The sequence below is a fragment of the Arachis hypogaea genome, chromosome 2 (genome assembly GCF_003086295.3).
Source record: "Arachis hypogaea cultivar Tifrunner chromosome 2, arahy.Tifrunner.gnm2.J5K5, whole genome shotgun sequence".
NCBI classification, from domain to species: domain Eukaryota; kingdom Viridiplantae; phylum Streptophyta; class Magnoliopsida; order Fabales; family Fabaceae; genus Arachis; species Arachis hypogaea.
In genome coordinates this window covers 97,541,557-97,554,991 of record NC_092037.1, presented here as the reverse complement: position 1 = coordinate 97,554,991, position 13,435 = coordinate 97,541,557, and the positions used below count along the sequence as shown (strand labels likewise).

At 32.2% G+C, this 13,435-nt stretch overlaps 2 protein-coding genes across 2 annotated transcripts; both read left to right on the top strand.

Moving 5' to 3' along the window:
• Positions 1 to 634: 634 nt before the first annotated feature.
• Positions 635 to 1,985, top strand: LOC112754834 (adenylate isopentenyltransferase 3, chloroplastic). The gene has a single exon (XM_025802621.3). It carries the CDS (start codon positions 820 to 822, stop codon positions 1,834 to 1,836), a length of 1,017 nt encoding a protein of 338 aa, XP_025658406.1. The 5' UTR covers positions 635 to 819; the 3' UTR covers positions 1,837 to 1,985.
• Positions 1,986 to 9,107: 7,122 nt separating this feature from the next.
• LOC140177476 (uncharacterized) lies at positions 9,108 to 9,623 on the top strand. The gene has a single exon (XM_072210589.1). The coding sequence runs from the start codon at positions 9,108 to 9,110 to the stop codon at positions 9,621 to 9,623; it is 516 nt and encodes a 171-aa protein (XP_072066690.1).
• The last annotated feature ends 3,812 nt before the right edge of the window (positions 9,624 to 13,435 follow it).

Genomic DNA, 13,435 nt, shown 5'->3' with positions numbered 1-13,435 from the left:
AATATAATTTGACCTTCTTGTATACTAATCCACTTAATAAGGCTTTTTTTGTTTTCTTTCATTTAAATTATTTCTCATTAATTATATAAAGTTAAAGAATATTTTACCCTATCTAGTGATGTAGGATTAGTGGGAAAGCTGTTTTAATCACTAATTTCAAAACTAAGCATTAGAATATAAAATAATATAATATATTTTATATATAGACAAAATTCATAAGAAACAAAAAACCAAAAAAGGAATAATAAGAATTGAGAATGACCTTATCATCATCATATATCAATATTATTATTCTTGATGCAATTTGGCACTCTCAAATCAAAGCCAAAACCCACTGTAGTGCCCATTGGTTTCTCATAAAACAACATGGGACCTTAATAAAAGGACCTTCCTTGAGCCTACACAGTGGACCATGCATCAAACATTATTTTTGTATATGGCATAAAGTTAATATAAATATTGGAGGAATATTTGTCAAGGCCATCCACTAGCTTCCATTATAGTTGACAATTAAATAATTCATTTTCCAATAACATATTCTTGAACAGAGAGGCAGATTGTGACACTTTTGACCTCTTTCTACTTTCCCTTAGCCTATAAATATTCAACTACCCATTTTCTCATCATCAATTTACTAATTATATACTTCTCTCTATCTTGTGTATGTGACAACCTTTGAACAAATTAAATGTGTCAATGTGTCACACTTCCTAATTAAACCCCAAAGTTTAATTTTTTTTCTCACCCTTCCAAAACTTCTTCTATCTTATTATATATCTATCCCATTAGACCCAAATCTTTGTTTGTTCAAATTAAACCATGACCACCACTATTTCAATGTTCATGTCTAGATTAACACAACCCTTAATAAATGTTCCTACTAGCAATGTCCCAAAATTGAATGTGAGGCAAATTCAGAAAGAGAAAGTAGTTTTGATCATGGGAGCCACAGGAGCTGGAAAGTCAAAGCTTTCTGTTGACCTTGCAACATGTTTTCCTTCAGAAATCATCAACTCAGACAAAATCCAAGTGTATGAAGGACTTGACATAGTTACAAACAAAATCTCCAAAGAAGAGCAAAAAGGGGTGCCACATCACTTACTAGGGACACAAAATCCCAACATTGATTTCACATCCTATGATTTTTGTGACATGTCACTAGGTGCCATTGACTCAATCACTAGGAGGGAACAGCTTCCAATCATAGTTGGTGGATCCAATTCATACCTTGAAGCCCTAATTGATGATGATGATTACAAATTCAGATCAAGGTATGATTTTTGTTGCCTTTGGGTGGATGTGAAAATGGATGTTCTTGATTCATATGTGCAAAAAAGGGTTGACCAAATGTACCTAAATGGTATGGTCAATGAGCTTAGACCCTTTTTCAATCCCAATAATAAGGACTACTCAATTGGGATTAGAAAAGCAATTGGGGTGCCTGAATTTGATGAGTATTTTAGAAGAGAAAATGTTGTTGATGAAGAAACAAAGCAAAGGTTGCTTGATGAAGCAATCAATGAAATCAAGGTCAACACTTGCAACTTGGCTAGGAAACAATTTGGAAAAATCCAAAGGCTAAGGAATGTTAAGAGATGGAAGATTCATAGGTTGGATGCAACACCTGTTTTCCAAAAACATGGACAAGAAGCAAATAAGGCATGGAACAAGTTTGTGTTGGAGCCTAGTGCTATGATTATTGCAAAGTTTTTATATAATAACAACTCATCATCATCATCATCATCATCATCATCATCCATCACTTCCAATAATAGAGTTGTTTCTGGATTTAGTAGTAGTGTTCCAGCTTCATCAGAGAGTGTTGTATGTGTGTGATCATCATGATTTTCTTCAAAGTTCAAAGCCATATTTTATTTTTATATTTTTTTTTTCATTTTGGGTGAAAAGGAATTATTGTAGCCACAGATGAAAATTAAGAGAGTTTTGAGAGAATAATATAATAATAACACAAAAAGTTTACCTCCTATTACTTGTGATAGATCATATATATATTTTATATACACTATGACATGTGAATGAAATCATTGCATATAGTACATACCCTTCCATTTAATTTGAGGAGTTTGCATGTATATTGTATAATTTTGACAATATTATGATACAAATTTAATTTTAATCGACCATTATTGTATGATGTAAGAGTTTAGGTGGCATATATAAAAACTAGTTTTATATATATATATATGTCTAGATACATGAATTATTTAAGAAGGAAAGTAATACATATTTTAACAATAATCACTAAATATTAATTAAATGTGTGGCTTCACAGATTCAAATAATTTTTTTCTAAAAATGAAATGAGATCATTTAGTATATATAGAGGTGCATAAATAAAATTGATCCTCGATCTTATTTTTATTTTTTACTTGATAAGCATGTGATCTTTAACTATTATAATCTCCCGTAATATATCGATAATCACATGTCATGTTTTATATGTTGAAATTTTTTTAGAATTTCTTAATTCTAAGATCATTCATGTCAAATTATTAAGAAAAAAAAATATTTGAATAGAAAAGTGTATTTAAATTTGTCAACATGATTAGAAGAGTTTGTTTTTTTATTTTTTTTAATTAAAATCTTCTGTATTTTTAATAAGGCCGAATCAAAACTTTTTTACGAAAAAAAGAGCTACAAATGCAGTTTTGATATGTTAAAAACTAAAATTCTAAAATCACTATTTATATTTGAGTGCAGCACTAATTAAATCCTAAAACCTAAACAAAATAATATCTTTAATTTTATTCTCATTTAATTTCAAATAAAAAATAATAATGATTTATTTTATTAGTATTTATAACAGTAAATAAAATTACTTATATAAGTCATATAATATGAAATAACTAATTTAGTTATGATCAATTATATGTATTGTCCATAAATAGATTAGAAAATTATAATTTTCTAACAATTTTTTACTTGGATTATATATATATATATATATATATATATATATATATTTTTTTTTTTTTCTTGAGTTAATCAAATCTTATAAACTTTATGCGCACATTTGAATGTTATTTCCTTGATTACTTTAATAATCTGCTTCATCTCATATATCAATTATGGAATTATCGCAACTTTAATCACATCAGTGTCGTGATGATACCACGAAGATCACTATATTAATATACTTAACGACACTGATCAAATTTAGATGAGAAAATTTAGAAATTATATGTGAAAATGATCTTATATATGAATGTCTATTTTCAACTGGTCCAACTTTAATAAATTTTATGAGATCATGAATCAGAGTAAAAACAAAACTAAATACTTTATTTTGACAGAAATATCCATATTCATAAATTTGTCTAAATTATATGAGCATCTAAATGCACACTCCTACTGAAATAATATATCATAAAATAATATGACACCTATATAAATAAATAAATAATATCCAGACAAAAGATCTTGAATGTTTGTTTCTTATAAACTAAATACACATATATTTATGAAATTTGTGCAATTGTGTTAATTTACTCATTAGATACTTAAACACTCTAAACTCTCTTATTTAATATCAATTTAAAATATTATACTACTAACACGTTATTACAAAATAACTCAAGTGATCTTTCAAATATATATCTATATATAATTTGTGACGTGTTTGTCACTTAATTAGATATCTTTAAAATGTGTTTTATATTCAAGTGCTTTAGTAGAAAGAGTAATAAGTATTTTCTCAACATTGCTGATCTTTAAAAAACTTTTTCAATAAACATGTGAATATATTTACAATGGATCAAAATTATCTTGGCATCCAACAAAGTCAGAATATAAATACTAAATGATCTCTAATTTTAATTTTTGACTTCATATATGTGAATATATAATGTTTTGCTATAAAAAAATTATTTTTCTATTATTTAATGATCTATTTTTAACTGACTTAAATATTTGTCAAAAATACTAATAAAGTACACAATAATTATAAGTGTACAAATTTATTATCTCTCATACTACTGCGACATGCGAAAGCATAAATATTCCTATGAACAACTTGAAAAATAATATCAAATTGTTCTACAAACTTAATTAATTACATAATTATTTTATTCAACAATATTGAAATTAACCTATATAATTCAATATCTTGAAGCTATAAAAACTTCCTTAATATTTGAGTTGAACTCTATTTACTAATAGTATAACTAGAGAGATCCTTTTTCTAGCGTAGTATTTCTTGAGTTTATTATTCTCTTCTCTTTTTATCAGAATTTATGAGGCTAACCTCCCAAAAACACCATTCCTTTGAATAATTTTATTAATAAACTTTTAGTGCATCCATTATTATTAAGTAAAATAAGGACAATAAGTCAAAATCAACTTACCCAAGTTGGTGTGGCAGCATCATGTTAGTGAATAATGCTTTCTAGACTTTCGTTTTTCACCTTCTTTTAGTGGGTTTTATTATTTCAAATTAAATTAATTTGTATTATTAAGATGGACCTCCAATTTTTATACCCCGTACTGAATTAGAATCAACATGTAAGTTTATTCTTTAGGATGAGTAAAGAATATTTTTGGGAGAATGCATTTGTTTAATTTATATCTGCATTCACTTAACTTGAATAATATAGATAAAAAATGTGTCCATCTTATCTTATCCAAAAAAAAAAAAAAGAAAGACAAATATGCGCATGTTTAATATAACCACACATTGATATATTAAAATTAAATTAAATGACCATGTAAAAATAGACCTATTATATTGGGTATTAAGGAATTTTTTTTCTTTTTTCCGAAAGAAATAATTATTCTTCCATCACTCTCTAACCATGCTAGGCACAATAGACATAGGCATTATATTCCAAATTTCTTTCTTTCTATTCTTAACCGGTACTCGCTTGAAATAAAAATATTTTAATTTGGATTTTTTCTTTAAATAACTAGTTAATCAAATTATTGGATCCTATATATTATTAGAAATTTAATTAAGTCAACCTTCAGATATTTTAGAAGAGGTTTTAGAGTTCCCACAATCACCTTTACTTTTATAAAAATTTAAATCTGATGAAACATCTAATCATTCACATACAATATTAAAGAACTGGAAGCAATCATATATAACTTTTACAATAACTATCTTAATTAAATCTTAATTAGTTCTCATGATTATTAACCGTTAATATCATTGCTATTAGTAGAATAATATGCACTAGACGTGCCTAAGATCTTGCCCATGGTTATTATTATCATTATTAATTAGTATATTAATTGTGTCTATTAATCTATTTTTTTATTCAACAACAACAACAACAATAATAATAATACTACTAACAATAATTGTTATATTGGTTAACATCTAAATTATATTTTAAGTTCTTAATCAATGGTCTTGACTTTTCGTTTAAAGTCTTAGAGAAGAAAAATACTTTATGATATTTTAATATATGAAAAAAGGGTATTTTACATAAGGGAAAACAATAATTGAACAATAACAAATTAAAGAAAAATGTTATGAAATAAATAATAGATAATAGATAATATATTTGGTAAAACAAAATTATCAATTAGTATATTGATAGACAGTATTTTCATGTGTATGATGAGTTCATAATTTCTTTAAATATAATTTTAAATGATAATTATTTATGTATTAAATTTATATCTCAAATAAGCTTTATTTCCTTTATTCGATGAGACTTATTGACATATTTGGTACAAGCAAAAAAAGGAAGAAAAAATTGGAAATGACACATTATTATATTCTTCATTTATTTTTTATTTAGACTTCTCATAACAAATTTCAAAGTTTCATTAATAAAAATATACATATGGAATGAATTATTAATTAAGATAGAATTCACACGCTCAACTTAGTTAAAAAAAAAACTAAATAATGAATTATTAGTTAAGATAGATTTTACATGCTTAACTTAGTTGAAAAACCAAGTAATTAATTATTAGTTAAGATAGCATTTACATGCTCAACTACTTAATTAAGAAATTAAGTGATGAGCCACTAAACCACTAAATATGATTAATATAAATCTTTTAAATTAATACACCAATTGGAAAAGATTCCATGGGAAGTGAGAAGGGATGATCCTTAAAAGGTGCAGAGTGCAAAGAGCAACATAACAGTGTTTTCCGTACAAGATGCCCATTGCATTTGCATTGTGGTCAATTGGTCCTACCATTTATAAAGTGCCCTCACCACCTTTAATTAAAAAGATTAGAAAATTTTCTAAAAAAATTTTAAAAATTTATCTGTTAGGCAGGTCTCATGAATTTAGAAAATTATACATGAAATTAAACTGATGGAAAAAAACTCATTCTTTTAACTATTATTAGGTTAGTAGTAATTAATAACGGCAAATAGCAGGTTTAATTTAAGGGAAGTTTATAGTATATTCAACATAGAAAACTAGAAAATATTTAATTTAATGTGATATCTAAGGGCTCATATATTTATAAAATCATGGATATTCTTTTGTTTTTTTTTTTTTCACGTCTTTGGAAAATTAAATATTAATTTATTACCGATCAAAACTTCATTTAAAAATTTATGATTAATTAATAAATTATTATATACATAAGGTGAAATTTAAATTTTTGACACTTATTTAAACAGACAAGTGAGTTAATTACTCGACCAACTCAAATTAGTAAAATTGTAAATATTTTTTAGTTGGAGATAATTTAAATGATATTCTTTTTATACTCACCAAAACTTAAATATAAAACTATTTGCAAATGTAATGCTTAAATTTCACATTTAATCTATAAACGAAAATCATATTCATTAAGCTAATTAATGAACAATTATTTTGATTTTTTTTTCTTTTTATATATGAAAAAATTGGAATCCAGCCTCTATTGTGTGAGTCTTTGACCACTCCATTTGGCTGATTATATTAATAATTATATACTGTGTGAGATATGATTTTTGTTTGTTATACAATGGAACAAAAGGACCAAGATAATCTTTCTTCTTTTTCTTTTTCTTTCTTTTTTTTTTTTTTACATTGCCCCTCTTTTTTTATGGGTTGGATTCTCATATTATTCGTCCGTAACTAAGCTTTAAAGTCAAAGAATGAATCCCACTATCTCCAAAGCCATGCTGTCCCAGCTTCTTCCCTGATATTGACAATTCATGATTAGTATCTCTTAGTTAAATATAATAAAATTTATATATAATAAGGTTTTTAAAAAATGTTATATATACATAAAAAATAAAAAATTAAGTTAGTTATTATATATTTATGTATATGTTATTTTATATATTTTTAACATATATTCAATAAAGATACTGATTTGATAATTAATTTATTTAGTATACACATTTTATAATTATAAATTTATATGATGAAAATGGTTGATTATTTATTAAATATAGTAGGAAAATTTTATTCAATTAATAAGCACTACATAGGGTGCTAATAATGGGAAGAAATTATAGAAATGAAAATGACTCTTTCAATTTTTGACATTTATCATAAATTTTTTTTTTGAGATATGTTATTAGATGGTCAATAATTTTATGAAATTTTTTTTATGGAGGTTTTAATTTTTTTAAGAAAAGAATTATCTAGTGTTTTTCAAAGATAATGGGCATTATATATATATATATATATATATATATATATATATATATATATATATATATATATATGTGATGCATCATGCATGCGCACTCTATATTATTATTTCTTTCAAAAATAAAATACTAATGTTTATATATATTTATTATATTTGTTGTAGCACTACCACACCCTATTGCCGGCATCATCAATGTCTTACAGTAATGAACTCGATCGCCATTGTTATTGAAATTATAATCACATCATAACACAACTATACATATATTTATATTGCATATATATTCCATGATAAGAAGTTTATCACTTATGCAGAAGATAACATAGAAGGTGAGGGCGTGGAACAAGTTGCACCACTCCTCTGCTATATATAATAATATAACATATTACACAAGATAGAGCATTATTAGAAACTTTTTTTTTTTATATAAAAGGAGTACTTTAATTTATTTGTGCAAATTACTATTTTTTAAACGAACAAATTAAACATTTCTCCATAAGATATTTTGTATCAATCATACGTTTTCAGATCCAAACACAACTTGTATTAATTTTTCATTTCAATATCAATTTCAGATCCAACTTTTTTTTTTGGAGGCACAAATTTTTGTCTTCGGAACTTGACCATGGTGGAATTGTTCATCATGATAATCAAGACTTTAATTTTAATGTATTTTTAGTATAAAATATTTTACAAAGATGTACAATTAGTTTTGTTGATGGGACGTTATTAATTAGATATACGTGTAAAACTATTTTTATACCAAACAGTACATTAAAATTAAATTGTGTTCGGTAAGACGGTTACCGGACGGTTCGGGTTGGAATCCTGAGAGATGGTAGGGGCTCGTCAAGTCGTGGACTGCCGGCAAAGGAGGTGCGAGGTCCCGAGCACTTCGTGTGGGAGAAGGGGGGTGCCACCTGCAAAGACACTCCGACGCTCTTGTCAGTAAATGTACAGGTGGAAAAGGGTGATATGACATGTGACGTCTTCTCGCGCCCTCCCTCTGGTGCTTTCGGACTCGGCTTGGGGGCTAGGCGTGCGTCTGGAGCGACTCCTGGAGCGAGAACGGGAGTGACTCTGCTCTGAGTTTTGTTGGTCGCGCTCCCTATCTGCTAATCGGCGCTCCAGGTCTTGCATTCTATGGCGTAACTCTTGCATTATTCTGGCGTGGTTGTCGCCAGTTCCCCAAAGGGGCGTCCTTCGCGCGAGTGCGTTGTGTTTCTCGGGGGTGACCTCGGGTGCTGTCGGGCTTCCGTCGCAGCGGCGTTCCCCCCGTGGGTGGCCTCGCGGCCTGTCTCGGTTTCGACTAGCACGAAGTCCATGGACGAGTGTCCCCACAGACGGCGCCAATGTTCGGTAAGGCGGTTACCGGACGGTTCGGGTTGGAATCCTGAGTAGGCATCCATGATCGGTACCCCGTCATTTACGCCAGACGCGAGAGACGGCGTACCACAGACCACAGGGAGGAGGACACTCGTCGGGAGAACGACGAGGGGAGAACAACGGGAACACGAGTACCCGTCATAATGGGGGCGACCCCGTTCCACCGTTCCATACTCGAGGTCCGGCTGCCGAAGCACTTCGACAAGCCAACGGACATGAGGTACGATGGAACACAAGACCCGCTCGAACACCTAACGGCCTTTGAAGCCAGGATGAATCTAGAAGGAGTGGGAGACGAGGTAAGGTGTCGCGCCTTCCCGGTCACCCTTGTGGGACCTGCAATACGGTGGTTCAACAACCTCCCGCAGGGCTCGGTGACCCAATTCTCCGACATTAGCCACGCCTTCTTGGCTCAGTTCACGACCAGAATCGCCAAAGCCAAGCACCCGATCAATTTGCTGGGGGTGACTCAAAAAGCCGGGGAGCCGACTAGGAAATACCTAGATCGTTTCAACGACAAATGCCTGAAAATTGACGGGCTGACGGACTCGGTAGCGAGCTTGTGCTTGACGAATGGGCTCCTGAATGAGGATTTTAGAAAGCACTTTACCACAAAGCCGGTATGGACAATGCAGGAGATCCAGTGCGTGGCTAAATAGTACATCAATGATGAGGAAGTCAGCCGGGCCGTGGCTGCCAATAAACGGCAACCCCCGTACAACCAAACCCGACACTATGAGGGCAGAGAAAGACAAAAGGAACACGCCAGGGACGGCGGCCCGAGCAAGGCACCAAAGCCATTCCCCCGAGTCGGGAAGTTCACCAACTACACCCCCCTCATGGCACCAATCACAGAAGTCTACCAACAGATAGCCGAAAAGGGAATACTGTCAAAGCCGCGACCCCTAAAGGAACGAACAGGGGGGAACAAAAACCTTTACTGCGAATACCACAAGGGATACGGGCACAAGACCCAAGATTGCTTCGACCTAAAGGACGCCCTGGAACAAGCAATCAGGGACGGAAAACTCGCCGATTTCTCCCACCTCATAAGGGAACCGAAGAGACGAAATCGGGATCACGAGGGCGAGGACAGGTCCCGGGCGACAAGACGACGCCAAGAACCAGAGGGAGACGACCACGGCCTCACGGTGGTGAACGTAGTAACTGCAAGGAATTCGGCTCCGAGATCGAAGTCGGCACAGAAGAAAGACGCCAAGGTGATGACAGTCTCCTCCTCATCCACCAGAAGTTCCCGGGGACTCCCATCCATCTCCTTCGGCCCCGAGGACCAATGGTTCAACGAGGTACCGGAAAGTCCTCCCATGGTCATCACGGCCAGAGTCGGAACCGGCCTCATCAAACGGATCCTGGTGGACACAGGCGCGGACTCGAACATCATGTTTCGCAATGTTTTCGATGCCTTGGGGCTGCGCGATGCCGACCTGGCGACCCACCAGCACGGTGTGGTAGGGTTGGGAGACCACTTCATCAAACCAGATGGGATCATTTCGCTCCCAACCTCATTGGGACAAGGACAAAGGCGAAGGACAGTGATGGCCGAGTTTGTTGTCCTACAAGATTCCACGGCTTACAACATCATCCTGGGAAGAAAAACCATCAACGACCTTGGGGCAGCAATTAGTACGAAATTACTCGTGATGAAGTTTGTTACTGACGACGGATTCGTAGGGTCCATCAGAGGAGACCTAGAAACGGCAGTCGCTTGCGACCATGCCAGTCTCTCTCTCAGGAAAAAGTCCAAAGAAGCATCGGGGGTTTTCCTTGCCGACCTGGACGCCAGAATAGATGACAAACCCAGACCTGAGCCAGAAGGGGACTTGGAAAGGTTCAGAGTCGGTGAGGGGGAGGAGAAATTCACGTTCATAAACAGGAACCTCCCCCATGAGTTAAAGGAGCCCTTAATGGAGATGATCAGGGCCAATGCTGACCTCTTCGCCTGGACACCAGCCGACATGCCAGGGATAGATCCCCAACTCATGTCACACTGTCTAGCCGTCAATCCCGAAGCAAAGCCGGTGGCCCAGAGGAGGAGAAAGATGTCACAGGAAAGGGCGGAGGAAGTGGCCAGGCAGACGGCCAGCCTCCTTGAAGGGGGGTTCATCAGAGAACTGGACTACTCGACGTGGCTGTCAAATGTAGTCTTGGTAAAAAAGCACAATGGGAGGTGGAGAATGTGTGTAGACTACTCCGACCTCAAAAGGGCGTGCCCCAAAGACTGCTATCCCCTCCCCAACATAGACGCACTCGTCGACGCGGCGGCGGGGTACCGATATCTGAGCTTCATGGATGCCTACTCAGGATTCCAACCCGAACCGTCCGGTAACCGCCTTACCGAACAAATTGGATAATCAATATGGTACTTAGAGAATAAATAGAGTGAAATGATATCCAAAAATTTATATTATTGACAAAAATAATTTTAAAAGATGTTAACGATAAATAAACTTTCGGCATATTTAAAAACGGAGATAATACCCAATTTGGTTCCTCAACTTGCATACGAGCCTCAATTTAATTTATGAAGTTTCAATTGTCTCTATTTAGTCTCCAAACTTTGCAAATATGACTTACGTTAGTCCTTAGGCTAATTTTCGACGCACAAACGTTGACAGAATGCTAAGGTGGACAGTCGAATGCCACGTTGACTCTGTAAAATGACGATGTTTTTGTTTTAGCACTCCAATAGTTCAAAAAAATATCACAAGTAGTATTTATTGAAATCTTTTCTCCTAAAATAAGTGATTCAGCGACATTTTTAGACTATTTAAACACCAAAACCATAACAACAACGTCCTTTTACAAGTTTCAGTATGGCATTTTGTTGTGCATGTCAGTACTTCATTAATATTTTTATGCCAGAAATTGTTTTAGGAACTAATGTGAGTCACGTTTGCAAAGTTTGGGAATTAAAAAAAAGGCAATTGAAATTTCAGGAACTAAATTGAGGTTCACGTGCAAGTTCAAAGACCAAATTGAATATTAACATCTTTTTAATGTGACAAAAAAAAACTAAATATTAAATATATATTCTAGAAAATGACTTTAAAGATCAAATTTTGATAGAATTTTTTGCAAGTATTATTAAAAAAATATCTTTTTACTTTTAAATTTTAGTATTTTTATGTCAAGTGATTTTAAAAAAAATTGTGAATGATCACATTTAAAAAAAAAAAATTAGAAACCAAATGTTGCTCTAATTTTTTTGTGCATCCTTTAAATATTTATTCAAATATTGCCACATCGAATCAAAATGAATAAATCATTTGCTAAATATGAATTTTTTTTCACCTATAAAAAATATACTATTTAGTGGTTATTTTTATTGTATTTTTAACATTCAAATATTATTTTATCGATAACATCTTTCATAATTTTTTTTGGTAAAAAATTTTAAGATGCTAAATTAGTAGTTAACTCATAAATAACATAAAATTATAAACATAAACGGAAATTGTCACAAACAATAGAAATTGTGGAACACTATAGACAATTAGACATCATCAATTTTTTTCTTAAATAAACATATTGCTTGAAATTCTAGATAATTATTTAAAATAAAATAGCTTTTTTAATATTGAGTACATCTCTTATATATTCTCCTAAGTCCTAACATAAGAACCTTGGGATACATTGTCTAATACTCTAATGTCACTTTCTGCGGATCACTGCTACAAAGCCTTGCAACCATTAAGTTTGGTTCAAAAGTTTGCAATGAAGAATTTGCAATGGCTTTTTGTGTGTGCCAAAGGAGAGAAGTGATGCCTTATTACATAGATTCCAATTTTTTTATAAAGGGTTTTTGGAACTTTTCATCATTGAATAAACATGGTCCATTTCCTCAAAGGACATTGTCCTTTGTTAGGACGGATTCTCACAGCATTCGTCCTTAACTCAGCATATATGGTCAAAAGCATATATATATTTGAGTCCCAAAATCTTCAAAGCTATATATGTTGTCCGATTGATGTTGACATTTTACAACAAATATAAAAGCCCCTTAGAATAAACTTTTTTTTTTCTTTTTTCAAAACATGTAGCCAATATATGTAAAAGGGTGTAAGATATAATGATTTAAATATACATATTTTTAATCGACTTAGGTTGATTGAGTAGTCAGCTAGCAACTAACTCTTAAATATAACTCATATTCGTAATACATTAATCTTTAATTTAAACTCTACTTAAATATGCATATATTTTTTTTTGTTAATTATGTATACGTAGACATTAAATAATTTAAATACAAATTATATTAGTTTATATGTACATACATGTAGATGTAAAAATTAATGTCAAAACTTGGTGTATTGATCGATTGTTGATCAAAATTTATTGATCTTCTAGCACTCACTATTGTAAACAAATTTAATACTAATATCTAATTAGGTACTGTCATATAAGATATTAAAAAAAAACAGTTTATCACTTTAATTTATATAATATCTCC

Coding starts and splice junctions, on each gene's coding strand:
- LOC140177476 (XM_072210589.1), top strand. CDS start 9,108: ATGGGGGCGACCCCGTTCCACCGTTCCATACTCGAGGTCCGGCTGCCG.
- LOC112754834 (XM_025802621.3), top strand. CDS start 820: ATGACCACCACTATTTCAATGTTCATGTCTAGATTAACACAACCCTTA.